General features: G+C 37.4%; 1 protein-coding gene across 1 annotated transcript in view; it reads left to right on the top strand.

The window, feature by feature from the left end:
* LTA4H (leukotriene A4 hydrolase) overlaps positions 1–26,052 on the top strand; it is a 31,879-nt gene extending 5,827 nt beyond the window's left edge. The window contains exons 2-19 of the mRNA XM_004417978.3: positions 89–219; positions 1,948–2,068; positions 4,391–4,459; positions 6,322–6,426; positions 7,426–7,478; positions 9,867–9,939; positions 10,186–10,326; positions 11,190–11,213; positions 11,679–11,749; positions 12,230–12,341; positions 12,917–13,061; positions 13,717–13,820; positions 14,255–14,325; positions 16,316–16,370; positions 22,061–22,156; positions 24,219–24,301; positions 24,972–25,076; positions 25,770–26,052. Of these exons, the coding sequence (XP_004418035.1) occupies positions 89–219; positions 1,948–2,068; positions 4,391–4,459; positions 6,322–6,426; positions 7,426–7,478; positions 9,867–9,939; positions 10,186–10,326; positions 11,190–11,213; positions 11,679–11,749; positions 12,230–12,341; positions 12,917–13,061; positions 13,717–13,820; positions 14,255–14,325; positions 16,316–16,370; positions 22,061–22,156; positions 24,219–24,301; positions 24,972–25,076; positions 25,770–25,887 (1,677 nt within the window). The 3' untranslated portion in view covers positions 25,888–26,052. The remainder of the gene's footprint in view (positions 1–88; positions 220–1,947; positions 2,069–4,390; positions 4,460–6,321; positions 6,427–7,425; positions 7,479–9,866; positions 9,940–10,185; positions 10,327–11,189; positions 11,214–11,678; positions 11,750–12,229; positions 12,342–12,916; positions 13,062–13,716; positions 13,821–14,254; positions 14,326–16,315; positions 16,371–22,060; positions 22,157–24,218; positions 24,302–24,971; positions 25,077–25,769) is intronic.
* The last annotated feature ends 1,798 nt before the right edge of the window (positions 26,053–27,850 follow it).

Here is a 27,850-nt window from a genome sequence, read left to right on the forward strand (position 1 = left end):
ATCATTGTAGTTAACTGAACTAATATTAGTTTTCTCTGGTGTATAAAACTGTTTTCTTGTCATTTAAAAAATATTAATTTAATTCTAGACTTTGGATACAAAGGACCTTACAATAGAAAGAGTGGTCATCAATGGGCAAGAAGTCAAATATGCTCTTGGAGAAAGACAAAGTTACAAAGGATCACCAATGGAAATCTCTCTTCCAATTGCTCTGAGCAAGTATGAATGTTATCATCTTTCTCTTTTATAGCTAAATATTGGGGAAAATGTATTTTTAATTAATTTAAACATTTTTCCTTTCCTATTTTTAGTTTGTGTGTATGTAGTCATTGGTCTACTGCTCCTACTGATGTGCTGTTCAGATTGAAGCTTATAGTGAAAATTGTATGTTCTTAAGATACTGAAGAAATTTATTGTATAAAATACTCAAGAATAGGACTTTTGATAACTGTTACTTCTTTACTTGTCATTTGATTCATATCTAGAGTGATGATGGGAGCATGCCATCTTAAGGAGGCATTTCAAGATCCCCTGGGAAACTTTTACAAGCTGCACATTTTTCGCCTTCTCCCCAGAGGCCAGCCACTTTGATTAACGGAATAATAACAATGACAAACATAGAACTGTTTCTGTGTACCATTCTTGAGATAAGTGCTTTAGATGCATTCTTTTATCTAATCCTTACAGTAACCCTACGTGGTATGATCTACATTTTACAGATGAGGAAAGGGAACCTCAGAGAAATAATTTATTCAATTCTTCAAGAAAGTGGCAGCCAGAATTGTCATATTGGGAGTATATCCCCGTCCTTGATGTGTTGGGAAGGGGAAAAGGGTGGAAGACCATTGGCTTACACCAAAGGTTATCTTCTCCCGCCTTTCGGTGGCCAGAGTTTTCATGCCTATTCTTCCCATTTAAGAAAAGGAAACGCCCTCACATAACTTGTGAGCTAGATATCACCAACCCCATTCTACAGAGGAAGAAACTATGGTATAGGGAGGGCAAATAATTTGCCCAAGTTCACTGCACCACTAAGTGGTCGAGTCAGGATTCTAACACAGCTGGTCTCCAGAGCTCTTGCTAGTTCCTCGTTATCAGTGCTGCTCAAACCATCTGGGGTGAAGGGCCAGTTTTTGTGATTTCCAATCTGTCACAGACTGATTCTTTTGTAAAATGCAATAAAAATCAATTACTAGGAATAAGAGATTAAATGCAAGAACACATTTTTTATTACTAGATTCAAAATAAAAATGACTCGAAAAGTTTCTAAATACTTACTCTCAATTTCTTTTTTTTTTATGAGGAAGATTAGCCCTAAGCTAACATCTGTCACCAATCCTCCTCTTTTTGCTGAGGAAGCCTGGCCCTGGGCTAACATCTGTGCCCATCTTCCTCTGCTTTATGTGGGACGCCACCACAGCATGGCCTGACAAGCGGTGCGTCGCCCGGGATCCAAACCCTGGGCCCCGCAGCGGGGCGTGCGCACTTAACCACTACGCCACTGGGCCAGCCCCACAATTTCTTGACTTATCTTGTCCAATAACAGTTTGTAGACCAGCAACTGCTCTGTATCATGCTCTGGCTCCCACCACTGTGGTAGTCGATGTTCCAAAATTATTTCTTCCATTTTCCCACTCTCATAAAAGATTTCATGATATCACAGATGCAAAGTGTGTAACACGTGGTGGTGTATTCAACTAATATTAGTTCCTGTTATGTCTTCATAAGCAGTTAGCATGATCGAATGAAAAGGACCCACGGGCAGGCATTCAGGTAGGAACATAAGAGGCAAATTTACCCGCTTAGGATGTGACATTCCTAGAGCTGACACTCCATTAGTAATGAGACTCATAAATAGTATTTATATTATTCAGTCTATGTATTATGAATTCAAATTGTTGTTAGATTGAATTATACTCTACTAATATATTTGTTTGTTCCATACAGAAATCAAAAAGTTGTTATAGAAATTTCTTTTGAGACATCTCCAAAATCTTCTGCTCTTCAGTGGCTTACTCCTGAACAAACTTCTGGGAAGAAACACCCATATCTCTTCAGTCAGTGCCAGGTAAAAAGATCCGGAATGATTTATTATATAGAAAATTCCCAGCACATTGCAGTTTAATGAAGCAAAGTGGACAGTGGTCTTATGGATACTTAGGTCTTACCTAAGATAGTGTTTTAATTTATTATATTTTATAAAAATGAAAATATATATCATTTTTATTAACACATTCATATATTATGTTTAAAAAGAAACTTCCTTTAATTTGAAATCATGTCTACCTAGATTGGACTCTCTAGGCCATGTTAATATTTTTATCCCCAGCACCTAGCCTAGAACTTGGCATAGAGCCGGCACTCAATAAATGGTCATAAAATGAAAGGAAAAAATAACTCAAAATTAATATGTACTGGTTATGAAAAATATTAATAATAAAGAAGTGGAAAGTGAAAGATCAGATTTCCCAGTCCTCTCCAAGACACCATTGCCCAGAGATAACCACCATTGAGTTTGGTGTATAGCCTTTCCAGATTTTTATTCTACATTTACAAATGTGTGTATTATGTAAATGTATTAAACGTACCTTTAAAATGATATGATTTAAACTACTTCTGTTTTCTATTTAAAAACTGAGAATAAAGAACCATACAGTTAGAGATGATATGTCACAAGGATAATAGGTATCAAACTGTCTTCTGAAAGAAAAAAAAACCTAATTCTCTTGGTAATCAAATAATTTACAATTAAAGGAATTCACTTCATTAAACATTTACTGTATTTCCCAGCATTGTGATACTTTGCATATTTAATCCTCTCAATATTCCTATGTGATAGATATTATGTTAGGCTCAAATTTGAATGCAAGCCTATAAAAGAGGAAGCAATATTGGCATATGAAATAGACATGTTTACTTTCTATTGCCAATTGAAATATCTTTTTAATCTAAGAAACCCTTAGTTCAGTAATTTGGAAGAGATACAGTGTTCTAGGCAAGAATGTACAAGTTGTGTACTCTCTCAGTAATATCTGATTTTCAGTCAGTATTTCTTAATTAACGTCCATAAATTAAAGTTGGCAAGAAATGCAAGATTTGTGAGTCACAAGAATGTGAATTTTGAATATATTATTCCATTTCTTATTGGCAACAGTTTTGAAATAGAGGAAAGAGATTTCAGTTAAATTAAGAAATTATTGCAGTTGATAGGAAACATGCAGACATGTTTTTGTTTGATGAATTTGCTTACGGTTGTTCTCTGTGCATATTTGCCTGGGTTTGGTTTTATCCAGTGAAATACATATAAAAACCCTTTGGCATTGCTGAGTCACCTAAGTAGATACCATTAAGGAACTCTAAAGGCATAGTCTTGGAAGCTTATTTTGGGAGGGAGAACCAAGTGGTTCTTCTAGTCCTACTTAATCCATCCAGAGGTTATTTGGGATCCCATATCTTTGGAGAGTCTACTAGATCTGAAGTGAAAAGTGCTGCAGTTTGGGGGATTTAAGGAAGTTTGCAGTGGCATGAAGTATGTCTAGGATTTATAATAACTTCGGAGAGAGATGTTAGTAACTCGTATTCTTTTAAGCTCAATAGACTGTCTCAATGAGGCTGGGGTTTCTTTGCTTACCAGCAATGGATACAGACTTATTTGTAAACAGGCCAGGGTATAAAATCATAGGTGCTCTGGCCATTCTTTTTGATGAAACCAATTTTAACAGATTGATGTGGAAGCAAAGAAACACTTGACGTATTTCATGAACGAATATGTCTAGATGATATTGAGAAAGACTGTTCTTTCTCCCTTCTTTTCTTCCTAGTTTTTACTTTCAAAGTTTGCTGCAAGATCGAAATGTCAAGACTAGCAACATTTCCCAGGCTGTGTTCCTCAGAACACTGGCATCCCATTAGATGTCAATAACTAACCAGAGAAAGATGGGTTTCATGTTCAAATAAGTGTGAGAATTCAAACAAATTTATTGTAGGTCTTCCAGAGCCTTCAGGAGGCTAATGTTCCTAGTGACTCTCCAAGACAGGGATGTAATATACATGGTTCTCAAATTTATTTCACCCAAGAGCCCTTTTTTCTCAGGGTTCCCAAAAGGTGCTCACTGGGCGCTATGATGCAGATCAAAGAGCAGAAACACCACTTAACAGAGCTTCGTGCCTCAACTGAAATGTGAGGGTTGATTGTACATTAAAATGGAAAATCAGATATTTTTGATCTACAAATCTGTTTTTGCTGCTTTAGAAGATCTGAAGAAATGTGAGGCATATTTTTAATTTTAAAAAGAGTGTGTCTAAGAGCAATGTTGCAATTTTAATTTCTTAATGACTTGATTTATAAGAAAGGGGAATAGTTGTTTTTTTTTCTTTCTCCCCCTCCCAGGCTATCCATTGCAGAGCAATTCTCCCTTGTCAGGACACTCCTTCTGTGAAATTAACCTACAGTGCAGAGGTAAATATCAGAAATTATTAACTAAATTAAGTGATCCATATAAGTAAATGTGGTATAAATGATAAGCAGAGATAATAATTGAATTTTTATAGCTAGAAATATTTTACTTAATTAAATTCTACCTGAAATATGTAAAAAACAGGCTATGGACCTCATTTTGAATCTCTGTTTTAAAGGCAGTTTTGAACGTAAGTGTAAAAAAAGGAAATGGGTACCATTCTGATTTTAAAAGGAATTCAGAATTCTGGACCTAAAAGCAAGAATTGGGTAACAACTTTAACTTTCAAAAATTAACATTTGCAGGATTAAAGCTTCATAAATGTACTCTGTAGCCATATAAACCTCTATCTAGGTATCTTAACAGGCATACATTGCAGACTTACCTATATACATTTCCAACTTATTCTTATCATAGGTACTGCTAATCCTTTTAGAAAAGGACTATAATTAATAAACAAATACTATCCTAGAGGCCAGATCTACTTAGACCAAGCAAATAGAATTGAGGACCAACCTGTAGTTATGGGGCCTTCTTGATTCCCAGATCATTCCACAACCAAATCACACCTAGTATAGTGCTAGAGAAAACTATACTTGGAGGCAAAGAATCCCAGGTTCTGGACTCTTCTCCACCGCTTACTAATTGTATGACCTTGGGCAAGTCTTACAACCTCACAACCTCAGTTGTCTCATCTGTATAACACATCACTGCCTACATAAAGGGAGGAAGCAGAACCAAATTATTTCCAGAATGCTTTTTAGCTCTAGGATCTGTGGTTGTTGGGGCACTGCTTCTGGAGCTCCTGATGCTGGGCCTGCCTCAGAAAGAGCTCTGAACGCTGGGCCGTGCAGGAAGAACATGATAGTCTAGCACTTACTGGAATGTATGCTTGCTACTCAGGGGATAGTCCTTGATTCTGGCGTTCGTTAGAAATAAAACTTGCATAGTCATGGAGCTAGGGTACACATTTAAGTGACCATATGGTTTGCCCCATAAGGATCTTTTCCATACAAATTTCCAGAGAAAATTATTTCACAGTTCTTGGCAATAAGTTTTAGTTTCTCAAAATCGTGATCCTTAAAAAGTTCTTCTATTTATAACTCTAAGTTTCAAGTATAAAATTGTTCAAAACTGATCTTCTGTCCTAAAGTGAGTATAGCATCCTTTTGAGTCTGTTTTGAGGGTGTGGAGGGGAGCAGGAGTGGAGGCTGCCATTGCCAGATATGGTGCTGGGCTCTTCTATATTATTTATTCCTTGCAGCAATCCTATGAAGTATTACCCTCGTTTGATAAGGAAACTGAGGCATGGGGAGGTTATTTGCTCAAGTCCATGCAATTAGTAAATGGCAGAGCTGGGATTTTAATCTGGTTTCTACCAAATGCTTTTTTTGTGTGTGTGAGGAGATCAGCCCTGTGCTAACGTCTGCCAATCCTCCTCTTTTTTTTGCTGAGGAAGACTGGCCCTGGGCTAACATCCGTGCCCATCTTCCTCCATGTTATATGGGACGCCGCCACAGCATGGCTTGACAAGTGGTGCGTCGGTGCGCGCCCAGGATCCGAACCGGTGAACCCCGGGCTGCCACAGCAGAGCATGCGCACTTAACCGCTTGTGCCACCGGGCCGGCCCCCCAAATGCTCTTAATATGGATAAATGAGTGGATAGATATTTCACATTCATTTTTAAAGAAGTCAGTTTTACATATTGCTAATTGTATTTATAGAACTGATACATACGAACTTACTGGGTTCATAGTTTATTGTATAGATAGTCAGGAAAGGGAAAAAAGTTATTTTACGTATGTAGTTTAAGATACATAGAACCTTTTATTTATAACTGGAAATGACTTTTCTTCTCGATTAGGTCTCTGTTCCTAAAGAACTGGTGGCCCTTATGAGTGCCATTCGTGATGGAGAAGCATCTGACCCAGAAGACTCCAGCAGGAAAATATACAGATTCAGCCAAAAAGTAAGATCTGAGGATCTAGATTTTTGTTTTAGTTGGTGGTGAACTACAAATAGTTTTTACCCATGCAGAGAGCATAATTGCTTTTGAAATATTTCAGAATTTAGAAAGCAGCTTCTGTTTTTGTTTTCTTCCTTTCTTTTGTGCTTTTAAAATATTGTGTTCTACTTACAGTGTTGTGTTGAAGAAAGAAGTTGCTGGATGGCATAGTAGGGAGCGCACTTGATTCCATTTTCCCTTGTCCCCGTCAATAGCAGATTTCCTGTTCCTTTAAGTTACGCTTTCTCCTGCCTTGGCACCATTGTGCAGACATGTGGTGGTTGAGTGTTTACAAACGGAAAAGCTGTCTTAGACCAAAAAAGCACTCTGTTTCAGTCCTTTAAGTTAAAATTCCTATGTAGCTGGTAATTTGACTTGTGTCTTTGACCTTCAATGAAGTGTGTGTGTGTGTGTTTATGTATGCTTTTCTAATCGACCTCCTTAACAGAACACTTAATTGAGCCACAGTGGACCATTTTGCGCCCACCCCAGCTTCTGGGATTCCAAGCTTCCAAACCTTCTTACTGCTGGATTAGTTTGTATGTCTCTCAAATATACCAGGAGTGGTTTAAAAAAAGGATTAAAAAAACTTTTTTAAGAGAAAAAAGCAAAAAACTTAAGAGAGAAAGCACAATTTGCCTTCTTATAGGCTAATTTTTGAGAAATGCTTGAAATGTACCTTGTATTACTATGTGCAATCATGTTTTTCACATTTCAGAAGCTTTCCTTCCTAATGGAATAAAAGGGAAATAGATGTTTTGAAAGGTTTTATGTCACAATTTTGAACTATTTGACTCCTTAAAAATAAGAACTAGTTGAGAAGCACAAAAGGAAAGTAATCCGTATTGATGTCTGGAGATTTGAAAGGGAATTTACTTACTTTTAAATGTGAATTGTCATAGTCTGTAACACTTGTCAACACTAATTCGAGTGTGTGGTATGTGTCTTGATTTCTGTTTTTAGGTCCCGATCCCCTGCTACTTGATTGCTTTAGTCGTTGGAGCTTTAGAAAGCAGGTGAGCTTTTGAACAAATTTGGGAGTTTATGGAAGATTAAACCTTAGGCATCTTGAACCTTCATCAGGATTCATTGGTAGACCATTTGTGCGTTTCTCAAGATATCAAGCTGACAGCTCTAGAAAAATTCAAATCTAATTATAAAATGTAAGCAAACAAATTAATTTTAAATTAAAAAATCTTTACCCATCCCCCCTTAGATTGTCCAAGTACTATAGAATGAGCATGCTCCTACCTTAGTTAGAGGTCTGGATTCTAATATGAGTTGGAACAAGTCACTGCTCATAACCTCCATTTCCTCATCCTTGAATTATCATATCTCTCTTTCCTACCTCATAGGGTGGTTATGTGAAACAAAAGAGAGGAAATATTGTAAAGCACTTGGAAGCCTATAAATATTACAGAAACATAAGATATTTTATTAAAATTTTACCAATAGCTAGAGTACCCATCCTTTGTAATTTTTTGGTTGTTCTTATGTCCAAACAACTGAAAATTAGGAATGTCTGTGGAAGTCTCATGCTTTAAATTGCAAGGAATGTGGACGTGATAGAGAAGCCAGGCAAACACAGACTCCGGTTCCCTCCTTGGGCAGCTCACCTCTCTGAGTTTCATATTCTTCCCCTAAAAACTAGAGATAATAATATGTACTTCAAAGGACTTTTGTGAGGATTAACAGACCTAACATATTGAAAGCTCCTGGCCTATGGGAGGCACTCAGTAAATGATAATTATAATAATTGTCACAGCAGCTGATAGTTATAAGGTCTTATTATGTGCCAACTCCAATGCATTATCCCGTTGAATCCTGACAACTCTGTGGAGTAGATAGGATTATTTTTTCCCAATTTACCAATAAAGCAACTGATGCTCGATGAGTTTTAATAACTAGCTCAGAGTCACACAGCTAGGAAATGTCAGAGCCAGGACCCAAATCTAGGCCACCTGACTTTGGAACCCATGCAGCATAGACCTGCACTGTCAAGTGCAGCAGCCACGAACCACGTGAGGCTTGAGATGTACTGTAAGTCTAAAATATACACAAGACTTTGCATGAAAAAAAGAATGAAATATTTAATTAATAATTTTTATTTTGATTACATGTTGAAATGATAGTATTTTAGATATGTTGGGTTAAACAAAATACGTTAGAATTAATTTCATCTGCTTCATTTTGCTTTTTTTTTTAATGTGGCTACTACACCATTTAAAATTACATATGTGGCTTGCATTTGTGGCTCTCATTAAATTTATGCTGGGCAGCACTGGCTACCATTTCTACTTTGTGTGGTTCACAAACCAGCAGCTTTGGCATCACCAGGGAATTGGTTAGAAATGCAAATTCTCAGGCACTATCCCAGACCTACTAACTCAAAATCTGTATTTGAACAAGCTCCACAGATAATTTGTATGCGCATTAAAGTTTGAGACGCACTGCTCTCATGTCTACTGCCTCTCTGGGGCAGGATCCCGAGGCAAGCCTTGTTGTTTCGGGTTTGATGTGACATAAAATTTTTAAGATGAAATTTATATGAAAAAATATTTTTGAATTCTAGCCCTATATAAGTCATATATAGTTCTACTTGTTTCTTCTTTTTTTTATTGTGGTAAGAAGACCACAAAATTTACCATCTTAACCCTTTTTAAATAGACAGTTCCGTAATTAGTAGGTTAATTATATTCCCACTGTTGTCAAACAGATCTCCAGACTTTTTCATCTTGCAAAACGGAAACTCTATACCCTTTAAATAACAACTCCCATTTCTCCCTCCCTCCAGCCCCTGGTAACCACCATTCTACTTTCTGTATCTATGAATTTGATACTTTAGATACCTCATAAGTGGAATTAGAGTATTTGTCCTTTTGTAACTGGCTTATTTCACTTAGCATAATGTCCTCAAGTTTCATCCATGTTGTAGCATGTGACAGGATTTCCCTCTTTTTCTATTTGTTTTTCTTTCCATTTGTTGAACACTCATATTAAGAGTGTTCAACCTTTAAGTGCATAACAAAGCTTACATCCACCCCTGTTCTGGAATAATCTCTTACTGAGCCATGACTGGGTTTCTACAGTTGTGAGATTACGGGAGGAAACTAGATCCCCAAAGGTCTTACCAGAGCCAGTAAGCTCACCTTTGGGGGAACTTTATGTCTCAGTTTTTGTCTGGCCCAGACTGAGCCCCTTTATAGAGTTGCATATTTATTGCTGCATATACAAAAGCAGGTTTGTATCTCAGAGAAGCCGTTTAACCTCACCTCCGCCCCATAAGCACATGGTAAATCACACTCCTTCTGTAAGGATTTGTATGCAATACTTTAAACCTTGCCTAGAACCAGGTGAGTAATTGGTCTTGAATTTCATTTTTATTAAGCTTTTTAATTTTGCAGACAAATTGGCCCAAGAACATTGGTATGGTCTGAGAAAGAGCAGGTGGAAAAGTCTGCTTACGAATTTTCTGAGGTTGGTCATTTAGTTACCCTTTTTAATAACTGTGGTAGACAATGGATTTAGGATTTTGAGTATGAAATGTGATGGTTTTAAGTAATGCGGTAAAAGAATTAAATATATCTTATTTTATGTGAATTTGCAGTTGATACATTTTAAGTATCATTAACTTGCAGCCTTCATAGAAAGCAATATGGACTTTTAAGAAATTTATTATGGTAATGATTAAGACATACAAATATATATGCATTAATTTTCCAGACTGAATCTATGCTTAAAATTGCCGAAGATCTGGGAGGCCCGTACGTATGGGGGCAGTATGACCTGTTGGTCCTGCCGCCATCTTTCCCCTATGGCGGCATGGAAAATCCTTGCCTCACTTTCGTAACTCCTACTCTGCTGGTAAGTGTAAATAGTCCTTCATTTGAAATTGAGTTCTTCTCAAACTTAAACCTAGATATGAAGAAACTTAGAGTCCTAATAATATTTTTCAAAAAGTCTTTTATTTATATAACTCTTGTTTCTGATTTTATTGCTTATTGTGGTTATTACCATCATCTCATTTTTCAAAAGAAAATAATTTGGCCATTTGGGAGAAAAGAATATTATGTTCAAGGTGTTTTGGGATGTTGGAGGAGGGAGAGCTGTGTAATAACAATTTATTGATGAATTATGTATACAGACAAAGAAACTGTACCATTTACACTTGGCCTATAGGTACTGGTAAAAAACAACAACTCAGTTTACCATGTGTAGGAAAGGATTAGGCCTCCAGTATACAGCTAATATTTTATATGCCTTTGTAAGCCACTTTAGATCCTTCCTAGAACCAAGTGAGTAATGGATTAGCAACTAAATAAATAAAACAAAACACACCACAGGAGACATAGGACACTAAAATCTTTTCTTAAATATACTGTGGGTAGTAAGGAGAGAATGAAGGTGCATGAGGGTAAATAAGAGCGGATATAAAAAAATGAAAGTAGGAGAAATGTTTCCCAGAAGTTAATTAGATACAAGTATACTGCCCTCCTGGTATTGGAAAAATTCCCGAGATTAGGGAGAGAAAGAATTATGCTGTGTTTTAGTTCTGCATTTTTTGTTTTATTTTCTCAATACGTGTCACTTTTGAACTCTTTGGAGTGCCATAGCAGAAATACTATGGACCGTTAATGCCAGAATACTACATCTTGACGTAGGCGGTCTTTCAGATATAGTCTGTAACTTGATGACTGAAATACTAATGTAATTTTCTTCTTTTTTAGGCCGGTGACAAGTCACTCTCCAATGTAAGTTAAATTTATTATCATGCTCTTACCCTCAAGATGTATTAAGTCAACTGATTTTAAAATATCCATTGTGTTGTTTTGTTGAACGTATGGTTATAAAAGATAGCTTGGGGATTCTTGTTGCAAGACATTGTTACATTAACAACTAGATTTAACAGATTTAAGAACATTTTATGGTTTGATCTCTTCATATGTTGTGAAATATTTTTTAATAGAGTCATGTATCCATCTAATTTAATATCTTATAAATAATTTTTTTGTTTCTAATTTTTTTAACTATGCTGTACTTTTGTTGTTGTTGGCTAAATTATGACTTTTTTGCTGAACTAACTCCCTGAATATCTTAGCTAATGTTAAAAAAAAAATTGAACACCGTGGAATTGAGAGAACCAGATTGCTTGCATAGTGAGTTTCTTTAGATTAGGGTAATCAGTTACTGCTAATCACTTCCACTGTTTTCTGTAGGTTATTGCACACGAAATATCTCATAGTTGGACAGGAAATCTAGTGACCAACAAAACTTGGGATCACTTTTGGTAAGATTTTTTTATTATTATTTCTTTATTGTTTCTTGTTATTGATTAATTTCTTTTCTTGCTTACCACCACTCTGAATTGTTTTGTGTATATATATCTTGTTTTTCTTTGTTATCGTCTCTTTGGTAAACAGGGATTTAAAAAAAATTCTGTAATACTTGTCATGTTAGGTAGAGTAGAGGTAATCAGTTTATGCTTGTTATGTAGTTCCTGGTATGGTCACATTTTAATACATGGGCACATAAAACCAGAACCATGGCTTAATTTTCCCTGTTGTCACCTGCTGGGCTGGGCTCCCATTGTCCTGAATTGAACGCAGAGAATCCACATAGGCAATTTGCTTAGACTGTGGTATTTAGGCTATACAATTGCTTTACTCTGTAGAAAAGCCAAAAAGAAAATATCCTGTTAATTAAAATGCCGTTTCGTCTCAGCTGTGTCACTGTTTTTATTTATTTATTTTTTAAAAATTTTTTTCAGGTTAAATGAAGGACATACTGTGTACTTGGAACGCCACATTTGTGGACGATTGTTTGGTGAAAAGTTCAGACATTTTCATGCTCTGGGAGGATGGGGAGAGCTACAGAATTCGGTAAATGAGTCATACTTTTAAAGGCATTCATCCAAAGTTGTATAGGTGTTCAAAAATTTAGTTTTTAAAGCATCAATACTAAGTAGCAACAATAAACTCGTTTTTACAGGTGTGGAAAATCAGGCAGATGCTGGTATAATGTTCTATTGATACATATTAGTCATTATCCTGTATAAGGTCTTGTTCAGGAGCAGTGGGACCTCATTGGGTCTTTGCAATTAATATAGTCGGTTACTCTGTTTGAATTTTATTTGGTATGTTTCTGTCATCTTTAAGTGCTCTCTCCTGAAAGCTAAATTTGCTGACTAGGTATTGAAACATTTTTCTAGTCTTTAATAAGAACAAAGCCTATTATTGGGCAAGAAATAACATGGAACATTACACAAGTAGCCATTCTATTAATGGACTTCCAAAAATTGATGCTAACATATCCTACAATTTCCAGTCTCTAAGTTTAAGTTCTAGACTCCTCTAAAGGTATGCCACTGAGTGAAGTAATAATTCCTTATTAGCTTGTTTGTGTGGTAGTAACCAGTCTTCATATTTGAACATTCACCTAATTTTGTGTCTTGCAGATAAAGACTTTTGGGGATACACATCCTTTCACCAAACTTGTGGTTGATCTGACGAATGTAGACCCTGACGTAGCGTATTCTTCAGTTCCCTATGAGAAGGGCTTTGCTTTACTCTTTCACCTTGAACAGCTTCTTGGAGGACCAGGCAAGTCATTGGCATTTTCTGATTTTTTTTTTTTTTTTTGAGGGCAATGGGAAGAATAAGGAAGAATTTTTAACTGTTGTTTTTGCCCCCATTTTATTCTTCAAGTTCATGCTGTATGTAGCAGTTGAAATCTGTATCATTTTCTAATGTTACTTCTCTACTTAAAACTTCGAATAACTGCTGAGTTCTCAATTGTGCCGCTTGATTTAAAAAACACTCATCAGTATTTTAAAAATTAGGAAAATAGTAGGTAGTCATTGACTGACTTTGAAGGCCCTCCCTCAGTTGCACTGATTCTGCCTTTCTTATTTTCCTCCTTTCTACTCGTACTAGGGTCATTGCTTTTACAGCTTGTGTTGTGTATTCCTTTTCTGTGTCTTCATTGTCTTGTCCCCCAGAAATCCTGCAATTAGGATTTCTCATCTCCCTTCCACCAAATTACATATATTCTTTAAGGCCCAACTTAAGTCTCACCTCCCTTTTTGAACATTCTTTCACTCTTAAAGCCCTCATTGGTTTCCCTCATCTCTGAATGTTCTTTGTTTTCTGTGGTTAATAGTATAATGCTAAGCACCAAAATATATGTTAAATAATTACCTTTCTGTTAATTGGCTTTTTTTTCTTTTCTTCTTCTTTTTTTTTTTTAAACTCCTAGAGGTTTTCCTAGGATTCTTAAAAGCTTATGTTGAGAAATTTTCCTACAAGAGCATAACCACTGATGACTGGAAGGAGTTCCTATATTCCCACTTTAAAGATAAGGTTGGATTTTAAAAAGCTTTCTTATTTTTCATGCCCAATATATCTTTATTTAATGGCTATTTTGTTAGGCTGATTGGAATTACTTAATAGTAGTACTGGTTTAGAATTTAAGACTCAATCTTTCATTGTATTTTTTCCTATTTAAATTATTTCCTGTGATCTCAACAAGGGGAACTAATGTGTAGAATTTTCCTATTTCAGAGAGATCTGCAATATTATGTTTCAGAAATTTTTTGTATATACTTAATTTTCCTATTTTAATTATTTAACAAAACACTGTTAATATAACTGTGTTTTAGAAAAGAGACCTAGAAATTATCTTGACATGTCAGTATAGACAAAATTACAGATTTGAGGACCTAAAAGTCTGTTTTAGATGTTTTTCAATAGAAAAGATTGTTCTATAGCAAACTGGGTGTTCTTACTGTTCACAGGTTGATATTCTCAATCAAGTTGATTGGAATGCCTGGCTCTACTCTCCTGGACTGCCCCCTGTAAAACCCAAGTAAGTACTTAACCTGTTCATGGTCTCCTTCTCATTCTCCTAAATCCTTTCAGCTCCTCTGAAAGGGTTTTATGTCTTCTTTAAGCTATTACTAGTTAGTGGTGAGAGGAGAGTTCTTAGGTGTTTAAACCTTAACCCTGAGGTCAAATGAATAATTTCCATGATATTATAAATATAAATTAGTTCAATTCATTGAAAGCAATTATTGAGTACCTCCTTTCTGCACAAGGATGGTGACAGATACAGAGAAGAGTAAGATATTGCCCCTTCCTTCAAAACTTTTACAATAAGAAAAAATAACTTGTATAAATATTATGTTAATCATTACAACAGTGTTATAAGTTATCATCCTCATTTCCAGAGGAGGCAAACTAGGCTTAGCTAGGTACAGTGTCTTGCCTAAGGTTGCACAGTAAGTAAGTAGAAGAGTTGAGATTCAAACCCTGGTAGTCTGAACCCCTCCAATATACTGCCTTTTAAACTAAACGCCTTCCTCAAATCAGGAACCTGAACCCTAGTCTTCCAAGAGTCATGTGAGGATGCTAGCTACCGCATATTCTAGCCAGGAACATGCTGTTCCCTCCACCTGGAATACTCTTTACCCACTTAACTCCTATCTCAGCTCAAGAACCATTTTCTCATGGAAGCATTCCTTGACCTGTCTAACCAGGTCAAGTCTCCCATTTAGGGTTTTGTGGTGCTGTGTTTCGCCTTTTCGTAGCTGTTGCCACTGTAGTAATTTTCATTTATTTGTGTAATTATTAAAGTCTTTCTCCTTCACTACATTGAAGCACTGTGAGAGCAGGGCTCATATCTGGTTTTGCTCATTACTTTTCTTAGGACCTTGCCATAAATAAGGGTTGCTTCCTCTCCCTGGGCTAATCCTTACCTAGTTCTTTTCATTACAATGAGAAGGAAGTTTTGGGGCACCAAGAAACAGACCAAAGATTTTTTCCTGTCCTGTGTTCCTTATGAAATCAGTGCTAAGTAATGTTCTAGTTGAAGGTGATTAACTGCCTGAGCAATCAGGGACCTCTGATCCCACTTGGTCTTGAGGGCAAACACAGCCTGACTACTTCCTGAAGATAAACTGGCAGCTGATTCAAAGGAGGTCACAGCTTTGACCCCTTTATTATCTCCCCTGGGGCACAAACTCTCTTGAAGCAGGTTCAAGGGTTACTTCTAATCAAAACTTACTTCATTTAGGCCCTAAGGGGCAGGTACCCCTCTGTTCTCTAATAGAAACATTTCACAGCAAGCGAGCTTGATGTATGGACAAAGAGGGCAATGTTTTGTAAGAATTTTGCACACATGACATGGTCTCTTCCATTGTTGTAAAACATATGATTTGTTTTCTAGGGTAAGAACACACAAATCTTAGTGTGATTTGCTTTGTTTAATGGTCAAAGGTTGTTATTTCCACTTTATTCTGAAAAGAGAGGAATGAAATCATCACGTGCATTTGGAGTCTCCCAAGGGTCTCCTGTGACGCTGTTAGTTCCCCAGCGTCTAGAATAGCGCCTGTCACAAATAGGTGCCTGCAGATTTGTTGGATGTTTAGATGGTTGGAACAAGACAGTGCAAAATCCACGAGAGCAAGGGCTTTGTGTTGGTTATCATGTTGTCCTGAGTGCCTAGAACTGCTCCTGCCACACAGTAAACACCTAACATGTTCAACTGCATCCCAGCCCCTTCAGCATATACTCCTGAAGCATATGACGATCTTTGCTGAGATGTTCTGGCATTCTCTCCAGAGAATAATCAGGTGTTTCATTAATTTAGTATCCACATGGATTTCCAAGATCTTAGGTGACACCAGTAATATTTAAGTCAGGTAGAAGATTTCCTATTTCCATCACTCTGGAGTTCTTTATCTTTATTTAAAAAGAACTTTGAAATTTAAGTATGTTCTGTAACTTCAAAATTGCCTTTATGCAAAAGCATGTGCATTTTTAAGAAATTTAATCTCTAATATTTTTTCATCTTGCAGTTATGATATGACTCTGACGAATGCTTGTATTGCCTTAAGTCAAAGATGGATCACTGTGAGTAGTAATATGTGATTTTTGACTCCTTTTTGAACTGTACAAATATGTCTCTACTTATAAAGGTGGTGGTGGGGGTACTTTACTCATGAACTCATGCATCCGGAAAGGCTGTTCGCAAGTCAAGTTTGTCCAAAATGATATTATACCAGCCCCCAAGGTGTAAAGTTAAGTTTGAGAGGGAAAACAAACAGATATTGATGATATTAGTTCTGATTTTCTTAATTCTTTTCACCTCTTAAAAAAAGTGTACAAAAAAATTTGCATTTTCCCTGTCTTGTTTTCTTCATAAATCATTTATAAGATATTACTTCAATTATAGCCCTTACACGTACCAGGTAAATCTAAAATGATCTGGGGTGGCCCCTAATGCCAACTGTTAGTGAGGGAAGGATTGAGGCCCTTTTGCTCTGTCAGTATTATTGTTTGCGTCTATGAAACTTCCTGAAGAGGAGCTTCTTCATTTATTCACTGAAATATAACCTTAGAGAGACCAGAGTGAGGATGTGCCGTGGATAATACTTCAATGGAAAATAACGAAAAATTTAGGAATAATCATTGTAGGGGAGGAAAAATAATTTTCCCTCTACCCTTCTGAGTTCTAAGCTGAGACCCTTATTATGAAGACAAATTAACTAGAGAAAAACAAACGGAAGTTTATTAACATGTATACCTCATGTATACATGGGAGATCCCCGGGGGAAAATGAGTAACTCAGGTAGCTTTAGAATTCAGGGTTAAACACCATCTTAATAGGGAAAGAGGAGGGAGGAATGTAGGCTTTTTAGGGGAGAGTAAATGATTTTTCAGAAAGATGAGTGGGCCCTTAGAAGGATAGATGCGAGGTATGATAGTTTGTGACCAAGTTTGTGACAAAGTTTGTCTGGGTGACGTTTAGTTTCCTCCCCTGTGATAAGAGTCAGTCTTCCCTGGTTGATGAAACTCCCGGGGAGGGGATTTAGGACAATTGAGCTCCTTTTGGAAGATCTGTCTTAAGGCAGATAATGGGAGTTCAGAGAAAGCCTTTCCCTGCATTTGCTGTTTTCCAAGAGCCTACAGCTCAAAATAACCGATATACCAAAGTGGCCTATTTCGGGATGGCATATTCTGCTACCCTTCATCCTGTTATCTGCAACAAATTTAGATGTTGCCTTTTGAACCTTCTTTCTAAAGTTTATTCAACCAATATTTCTTAACATGATTTTCTACATACAAAATGCTATGCCATGCACTATGAGAGAGATGGACTTGCCTTCGAAGCGTCCATAGTTTAATAAAGCAATTAGATTTATACATAAATAATACTAAACAGTAAGTGATGAGCAGCATGAAAGAGATACAGATGAAGTAATAAGAGGTCAACAGAAGGAGCCATGGCCTCTACCTGGGGGTGAGGGAATTGGAATTGGCTGCAGCCTCAAGGAGAGCTTCCAAGAGAGGACGTTTCAGCTAGGTTTGAATATGGTTTAGACATTGATGAAGTAGAGGAGGACATTCTGGGTGGGAATGACAGTGTTTAAACAAAGGTTTTTATTACAAGCAGCAACAAAACATGGAGCACGCGTGGAGAGGTGAGTTCGATCTGGTTGGAGCTTAGAGCCTATTCTGGTTCCTCGCTCAACCCTCCCCCTCCCTTCTGACCTTGGGCTGGAGCCACACTGACCTATTCGCAGTTCCATTAAGATAGTGTTATTCCATGCCTTCCTGCCTTTTACAATGCTGCCCTCTCTGCGTCCTCCCACCCCTCCCTTCTCTCCCCCCACCCAGGCTAGGTAAGGCTCTGCCTCCTCATCTCTCAGAGTCCCTTAAACGGCCCTCTCGCACCACTTCTGGCTTTTCAGATGGGGTAAAGTACTCTTCAGGTTGGAACCAATCAGTTAAGCAGTTCAGTTAACCAGTCAGTTAATTGAAAAGTTGGTTAAAGCAAGATGTCATAAAAACTGATCATAAGTGATTTTAACTTAAAACATAAATTCCTCAAACTTTTACTGTAAGGCCAAGGCTATATGTCAACTGCATAAACTACATTCATAACACATCTGTGATTTCCAGTTTTAGTTTCTTTAAAGTGGAAACAGAATTTAAATACACTTACAAAGTAATCTGTAGATCCTTCTAGATTTTTCCTATTGTTATCCCAATCTTTTACAAGGATCTTGTCTACAAATTCTATAGCAACATTTTTTCTATGGTAATTTTTAAGTTAATGTTCACTTAGTTTTTCCAAAGTGATAAACTTAATGTTTATAGAAATTTCCTCTTCTTTTGGTCCTTCTCTTTCACCAATTCCTATTATATAAGAAGATTTCATAATTATAAGCACAACTGACATAAACACATTTGGAAACAGTTACAGCTGGCTTGGTCAGCACATAAATCAGCAGGTGGGAGCAGAAAAGCACAGGAAGTGGAGGGTGGCCTATCACTGAGCACGCAGCATGCTCTGGGCATCGGTCAGTTCATTTTACAGTGGGAGTGGAGAGGATTGGTTAATCTGACGAGCGTGGTTTTTGTTTTTGTTGTTGTTTTTTTGGTGGGGAAGATTCACCCTGAGCTAATATCTGTGCCAATCTTCCTCTATTTTGTATGTGGGTGGTGGCCTCAGCATGGCTGACAAGTGGTGTCAGTCACTCTGGGGATCCGGACCCGTGAACCCTGAGCCCCCAAAGGGGAGCGCGCTGAACTTAACCACTACACCAGGGGGCCAGCCCTCTGACGAGTGTTTTTAACTTTTACTGTATTTGTTTACTCCTTTGTTTCTTTCACCAGGCTCTAATCTCTTTGAGAGCAGGAATTGTTTTTATTCACCTCTATATCTGCAGGGCCATCCAAATTTATTCACTGTAGGATAAATACATGAATTAGTAGAAGGAAAACAAGGTTGGAAAGATAAATTAGCTGTCTGTCATGGAGGAATTTACATGTCAGGCTAAGGAATTTAAAACAATCTGTAGGCAGCAGTGGATCCTTAAAGTTTTCTGAATTGCAAACGAAATGATCAGAGTTGTGTATTAGGACTTGTTAATCAGGCAGTGTAATATATAGGATCAGTTAAGGTGGAAAAGTTAGTCAGTAAGAAGGCCAGCCAGGGGGGCCGGCCCCGCAGCGTAGCGGTTAAGTGCGCGTGCTCCGCTACTGGCTGCCTGGGTTCGGATCCCAGGCGCGCACCGATGCACCGCTTGTTGGGCCATGCTGTGGCGGCATCCCACATAAAGTAGAGGAAGATGGGCCTGGATGTTAGCTCAGGGCCAGTCTTCCTCAGCAAAAAGAGGAGGATTGGCATGGATGTTAGCTCAGGGCTGATCTTCCTCACAAAAAAAAAAAAGGCCAGCCAGGAAGGTATCAATAATAGTTCACATAAGAAGGCTTGAGGGGTTTGAAGTAGAACAGTGCAGAAGGAAATATTAATGGATTTGAAAGAGATTTTTGAAGTTTAATTTTATAGCTAGTTAAGAACTTGAAAACTGATTAAATGTGGAGGATAAGAAAAAAGAGTATAATATATAAAGAACTCATGCACCTCAACAACAAAAAAACTACCAACCCCATTAAAAAATGGGCAAAAGACCTGAACAGACATTTCTCCAAAGAAGATATACAGATGGCCAACAGACACATGAAAAGATGTTCAAAATCACTAACTATCAGGGAAATGCAAATCAAAACTACAATGAGATATCACCTCACGCCCGTCAGAATGGCTATAATTAACAAGACAGGAAACAACATGTGTTGGAGAGGATGTGGAGAGAAGGGAAGCCTCATACACTGCTGGTGGGAGTGCAAACTGGTGCAGCCACTATGGAAAACAGTATGGAGATTCCTCAAAAAATCAAGGATAGAACTACCATATGATCCAGCTATTCCACTGTTGGGTATTTACCCAAAGAACTTGAAAACACCAATTTGTAAAGGTACATGCACCCCTGTGTTCATTGCAGCGTTATTCACAATAGCCAAGACTTGGAAGCAACCTAAGTGCCCATCAAGGGACGAATGGATAAAGAAGATGTGGTATATATACACAATGGAATACTACTCAGCCATAAGAAACGATGAAATCCAGCCATTTGTGACAACATGGATGGACATTGAGGGTATAATGCAAAGTGAAATAAGTCAGAGGGAGAAGGTCATATACCGTATGATTTCCTTCATTAAGTAGTAGATAATAACAACAATAAACAAACACATAGGGACAAAGATTAGATTGGTGGTTACCAGAGGGGAAGGGGGGAGGGAGGAGGGTGAAAGGGATAATTGGGTACATGTGTGTGGTGATGGGTTGTAATTAGTATTTTGGTGGTGAACATGATGTAATCTATGCAGAAATAGAAGTATAATGATGTACACCTCAAATTTTTACAATGTTATAAACCAATGTTACTGCAATAAACAAAAAATTTAAAAAAAAAAAAAAAAAGAAAAAAGAGTAGAAAGCTCTGGGTATTGGGAGAACCCGCTTAGAGCAAGAAGAAGGAAGAAAAACCAAAAACCAAATCAGGAATAACACAAATCAGGAACATGAACAAGAAACCAAGGGAAAAGATACTCTAATTTAACATAAAATAACATCTTTTTGGAGAGTCTCCTAACATCATAACAAAGTTAGATCATTACTAATTTTTTAGATCTAAGTTCAAGATTTTTTTTTTTTTTAAAGAAAATAAAAAATCCAAGCCGCTACCTATGAGAGAAGTAGGCTGGTCGTGCCCATAAGTACCTCCACTGTCAGTACTTGGCCCTCCTCATCTCATCCCCCTCTCTACCCTCCTTGCCCTCCCATCAAGGTCACCATGACCTTGAATTGTGGTTTATCATTCCCTTGCTTTTTATGTTTTTACCACTTACAAATGTATCCTTAATAGTTTACATTTGCACGTTTTTGAGCACAGAATGAGATCTGTAAGTTCTGATATTAAGGTGAGGTTCTAAAGAGGGAAGAAGTTTTGATATTAAGGGAACTTTTGAAGGGGGAGGAAGATGTAAAATATGTTTTTTTCAAGGATATATGTGCATACATTAAATTTTCTGGAAGGATGTACAAAGAGCAATATCGGTTACTGAGGAATGGGACTTGGAGACAAGGAGCAAAAGCAAAGGAATTTTTCATTCGGTTCTATTTGATTTTTTTTTTAACATTTGCATATATTTATCTTAACATTTAAAGAAACTCTAGTTTAAAAGAATTTAAAACTAGTTTAAGAAGATTTTAAAATACTTATTTTGATAAGATTTATTTCATATTTTTAATCGTATCCTTAAAGATTTTTTGGCAATGAATCCTAAATTGAAAAGTACAGACCCACTTTTCTTTTTCATAGATGATTTCCAAGATTAAGTAGGGAAAATAAAATGTGTGGGCATGAAGGGAGACATCAGTTTGTGGCATATCAGTTCAGTAGTGTGATATTTAAAAGAATATGCAGTTTGATCCTTTACCCAAATTTTTGAATTGGCCTATAAATGAGTTGACATGTTTTTCATAATGTTTCTTTACTTTGGAAATGTATATATCGTGAGTGGTACAAAGGATGTCAAAAGTTTCCTCCACTCTTACTATTAATAGTCTAATTTTTCTTGAGTAATACAGATTTTAGGAGTCATCAGCTCTTTAAGTTATAGTGAGGCAATCTCAGAATTATTAAAGTAGCTAAGGCTTAAATTTATTTTTTACAATCTTTTTTTAGGCCAAAGAAGATGATTTAAATTCATTCAACTCAGCCGACTTGAAAGATCTCTCTTCTCATCAGTTGAATGAATTTTTAGCACAGATGCTCCAAAGAGTAAGTACCAGCTCAGAACATTAGAAATTAAAATGGGCATAAAGGCACAACATTTATGTCAAACCTAACTTGGAAAAAAATATTAATGTGGAAACTAATGGAAAAAAATAATTTTTAAAATTCATTCATTTAAAAACATTTGTTGAATGCCTACTGTGTTTAGTATTGTGCTGAATATAAAAATATGTAAGAAAGAAATATGCCATGCCCTCAAAAAGTTTATAATCTAGTAGGCAAGGTCACACATGCAAAATTTAGCAATAAAAGGAGGGATATTTTAGGTATCATTTGAGAAAAACTTAATTAGTGAAGAAAGACCCCCTTCCAACTGGTGTAATCAAGGAAGGATTTTGGAGGAGTGGGCTTGGTCCAAGTAGAGCAGTGTTAGTGGGGAGGTAGGAGGTCCAGTCCAGGGGGAAACAGCAGGTGACGGAGTGTGCCCAGTGTTGCAGGGGTAAGTCATAGCTCTGGGTAAAGAAGTTAATGAAGATAACACTAGAAAGGCTGGTAGGATCAGATATGATGAGTCTTGAATGCTAAGATAAGAATTTTATGTTTTATTCTAGTCAGTAGGAAAGGATTTAACATTTAACAGGAGAGTCATTTGATCAAATGGTGGATTATGAAGACAAATCTACTGGTAACGTGAAGGCTGGATTGATGTGAGGAACACGGGTGGTGAAGTTGGTTGGAGACTCGCAGGAGTATAAGACATGAGGGAGGGAGCTGGTGGGAAAGGAAAGAACAGGACAGATGAGAGGGAGATTACACGGGATGAAAGCATGGGGTTTTATGACTGACTGGATTTGAAGGTTAACAGGAATATCTGTTTGGACAGATTTTAAGGTTTCAAATCCAGGTATCTAAAAGAATATGTGAAACTACAAGGAGACACTCCATTGTGAGAGGGAGATAATGACTGGGTCTTTACTACTACATTACAGGGAAGTCTTAGGTCCAAGGACCCTGAGAGGGATGGAGAAGACTTTGAACAGAATTTTCTATGGAATTGATGCAAAATGAATAGGATTTTAAGGCAAAAAGGGCCTTAGAGAATCAGTTTTTAGTACATCAGGTCATCACGGTTTCACAAATTTCTGTAGCACTGCCATGTGGCCAAGGACCAAGAAGAGAGAAAACGTGATGGGATGACTGGGCAATAGGCAGGCAAACGGGGGGGAAGTGAGGGAGCCTAGGAGGTGACCTGAACCAGCTGACTGCCAGTGTGGACATGGAGTTTAGTCGAGACTAAACAATTTGGGAAGGGTCTGGCAGTCAACGAGAACAGAGACGGTTAGTGAGTGTGGGGTGAGAGTTTTGTAAGATGAGGTGGGGGCTACCGAGGAGAATTACCTCAACCTGCACTCCGTGGGCACCTCAGACTCTCTACTTGTCCAAACTGAGCTCTTTTTCCTTCACCCAAACGTGTTCTCCTTTTAGTGTAAGTTAAGATAGGTACAGGAGGTTTATGAACCCTCTGAAATTACATATAGAAGTTTGTGTATATATGGTAAATACATTTTTTTCCCCTAAGGAAAGGGTCCATATTATTCATCAGATTCTGAAAGGAATCTGTAATATAAAAGTTTAAAAACTACTATTTTGTAGGGATATAGATAATTTAAAAGAGATTTTAAAGGAAATATACAAAGATAAAGCTAGGAGGAATCAGTGAGGAAAAAATTAAGAAACTGTGATTTAATCTGGAGAATGGAATAAATTTAAGATATGTAAGGTATAAGGAAGAACTTGAAAGATTCTAGAAAGGGTCTGAAGGTTAATATTTATATATACCAAAAAGTCTGATGAGAGTAATTCTCATTTAATTCTCTACGTCCCTCGCAAATTAAATTATCTCTTTGCTCCTCGTAGAACATCCTGATCCAGAATAAGTTGCACAACATTTATTTTAGTGCGCATTTGTTTCTTTTATTTTGATCTAACTTATTTCTATATTATAAAATATTTAGGACTTTAATCTGGCTAAGAATTTCTCTCCAGCTCCTTTCTTCCCAGGAATCCTGTTGAAATGATACATCATATTTCTTTATTTTGCTCTTAGGCACCTCTTCCATTGGGGCACATAAAGCGAATGCAAGAGGTGTACAACTTCAATGCCATTAACAATTCTGAAATACGATTCAGGTACATCATTTTAACTTGTCTCTGTGGAAGAAAGTAGAAAACTAGCTTAAAATGGTGGAGAAAGGGAAAGCCGTAGATGAGACCTCCATGAGTCTTGAGAAATCCTTGTCAAATTTACTGCATCAATATAAATAATGATAGCGGGCTTTAAGGAATAGTTGCAATATCCATAAGATGATATTAATCTTTTTGTTAGAATTTGTTCTAAGCTTCTCTTGCCTTTAAAAAAAAAATCAGAATTAAGAATCCAGTGGTAAATAGGCATTCTTCTACAACTAGCCAAATCAACTCTGAAATGGGAATAGTTAGAAATCTTTGATTCTGTTATACGGTTAATCTTTCTTAATTCATATTTATAGCGTAAGGCTTAAACTAAAGTTTAATTCCTTCAGAAATTGCATTTATAAGTTACACAAGCACCTATGTAACTCAAATCTTTTAAAACGTATGATCTGTTTTAAGAACAAACTCCTCTTCCTTCTTTCGTCCAATTACATTGTCTATATAAGGATTTGAGATTCTCAGAATAAAGACATAATATAAAGTGGTGGACAACGTAACTATAATGGGATTATTCATTATTATGAAAGTAATTTTCAGATATACCTATCATATCCTGCCCCTTCCTGCCCCTTTCCTATCCCATGCCCCCTAAAAATCCTCCTTTCAGATGGTTACGGCTCTGCATTCAATCGAAATGGGAGGAAGCAATTCCTTTGGCTCTAAAAATGGCGACTGAACAAGGAAGAATGAAGTTTACACGACCCTTATTCAAGTAAGAACCAAATCAGACTGTGCTTTGAATTTATATAAGGAACGGGGAAGAAAAATCTTAAACAAATGTTTGTGTTGTTGCTAAAATACTTTGTAAAATACAATCTAAAAACAATAAATATTTTTAAATTTGTTAAAGATTATAGATATAATTTTGGAATAGGAATGAACACTTCTAAATATTTAAAATTTGAGATAATGTCATTAGTTTTTTTTAGAAGCGTTATATATGGATTACTTATTATGGGTCAAAGAGGGTTAGACACTGGTGAAAGGAAATAAATCGAAGACAATCCTATATACACAGAAAGATCTTTAAAGGCAAGTAGAAGATCATTGGTGAGTGGGCATGGACAGGAAAAAAGAGTCAGAAATTAAATGCAAGAAGAAATGAGCACCTAAAGCAAAACCTTTTTGATTCAAATGTTGCAGCAAGGTGGAAGAAGAGGTCACTTGATGCATAGTAAGAGAATGCTTGGTACAAGGAGAAGAAGATGTATCTTGGCTGCAAGATACAATTTAAGAATATCTCAGTGAAGTTATTTTGACTATGGATTTGGCAGGCAATCGGAAAAAAATATAACCACGACATACATAACCATGATTAATCTGTTTGCTTTTCATTTACTTTACAAGTGTAATAAAATTTGCCAAAACAAGTCATTATCCATCTTTCTTTTTTTTTTTTTTGCAGGGACCTTGCTGCCTTTGACAAATCCCATGATCAAGCCATCCATACCTACCAAGAGCACAAAGCAAGTATGCACCCCGTGACTGCCATGCTGGTGGGAAAAGACTTAAAAGTGGATTAAGGACCTGCCTATTGCTGACTCCAGACATTTCTCTTTTTTAAATTGAATTCATAAAGAAATATAAAACTTCAGCTCATATTGTAACTAAAAATGTCTGCTTAGTTTGGCCTTTTTATTGTTTCATCAGTGATTTTCATAAATAAAGCTGAGTTACCTTCCCCCCTACCCCACCCCCTGCCCAGTGCCATGTTCTTTGTAAGGTAAATTTTAGCCAAGTTTAATCTTTTGATTTATAAATGTAAAATTTTTAATTAGTTTCATATTTATTTTCTCAGTGTGATCGCAAAAATGTCAACATGTTGGGGCCGGCCCGGTGGCGCAAGCGGTTGGGTGCGCGCGCTCCGCTGCGGCGGCCCGGGGTTCGCTGGTTCGGATCCCGGGCGCGCACCGACGCACTGCTTTGGCAAGCCATGCTGTGGCGGCGTCCCATATAAAGTGGAGGAGGATGGGCACGGATGTTAGCCCAGGGCCGTCTTCCTCGGCAAAAAAAGAGGAGGATTGGCGGATGTTAGCACAGGGCTGATCTCACAAAAAAAAAAAAAAAAATGTCAACATGTTATTTACCTGTAAAGTAAATTTTAGCCAAGTTTAATCTTTTGATTTATAAATGTAAAATTTTTAATTAGCTTCATATTCATTTTCTCAGTATGATCGCAAAAATGTCAACATGTTACTTACCTGATATTTTAAGTTCTATAATTTGAGTCTGTTGCACACCAAAAATTCAGCATGATTAGGGTTTGGCTTTCTAAGTAACCTTAAACATGAGCACACGTTGGATTTGCTCACCACCCACGTGGTAGACATAGGATGAACCCCTTTACCAAAATATATCAACTCTAGTGGGAGCACTCTGCTCCCACGCCTGGATCCATCTGCTGATCCTCTGACTTGTCCTGCTGTCCTGTCCATCAGGTCACGTGGCCACCCTGAATGTACTTCCCATCCATCCCTCAGGTATTCTCCTGATGGTCTGTTCAACCCGCCTCATCTCTTTCTTTAGTGGTCAGCAAACATCCTCACCCACATAGAGCATACAGCACATAGAAAGACATACTGAAAACAATACAACAGCTTGAACCAAGTAAGAGAGGAACAGCACCCCTGTGTAATATAGTGAGTGTAATATGGTGCCCCAGGGTACCTTGGCACACAGTTTGGGAAACACAGTAGTATTGGTTAAGATTCTTTGACTGTAAGCAACAGCAACCCAAATGACTAGAAGTCTGAAAGGGAAAAGGAGGATTATTTTAAGGATACAGAGTAGGGGGAGGTAATCAGAACCTGCGGACAGAGAGAAGGGGACTGACACCCGGGACTGCAGAGCCATCAATACTCTTGTCTCTCATTTCTGCTTCTCTAGTCCACACTGTATATCCTGGCTGCCCTCCAGCTTTACTGTTGCAAATAGTTCTTGCCACACGGAGAGACTATCTCAGTTCGTAATTCCCAGAAGTGAGACTCTGACCCAGCTTGGGCCCACCCCTGGCCAAATAAACTTGAGCAAAGAGGAACAGCATCTTAGAGTATAAATGTAGGTGTGTGTGTCATCATTAAATACCCCCAAAAAGTGCTAATGCAGTGACAACAGTCTTAAAATCGATGGGCGTGGACACCGAAAAAGTGGGGCAGGTATCAAAGCAACAGGTTGCTGTCCGCGTCTGTAATCCTGAGACTTCTCCCTTGCTCTCACCCTCCCTAGCAGTTCTCCTTTTGGACACGTTGTCTACGCTGCGGTATGCCGAGTATCTGCTCTGTTTCTCAAGGCTCCACTCTCACTTGTCTTCCATGCCAGGAATACGAGAGGACAGAGTTCAGCTCAAATCCCCGGTATATAATCATGCTCTAAGTGATTAGACTTTAGCAACTCCATGGACCCAAATGATGCTTTTCAAGGCTTCTCCTGCCCTATAAGCTTACCCCCCACTCTAAGCTAATGGCATTTTTCAGTTATCACTGATCG

The sequence above is a fragment of the Ceratotherium simum genome, chromosome 25 (genome assembly GCF_057802395.1).
Source record: "Ceratotherium simum simum isolate JZ-2026a chromosome 25, ASM5780239v1, whole genome shotgun sequence".
Classification (NCBI taxonomy): Eukaryota; Metazoa; Chordata; class Mammalia; order Perissodactyla; family Rhinocerotidae; genus Ceratotherium; species Ceratotherium simum.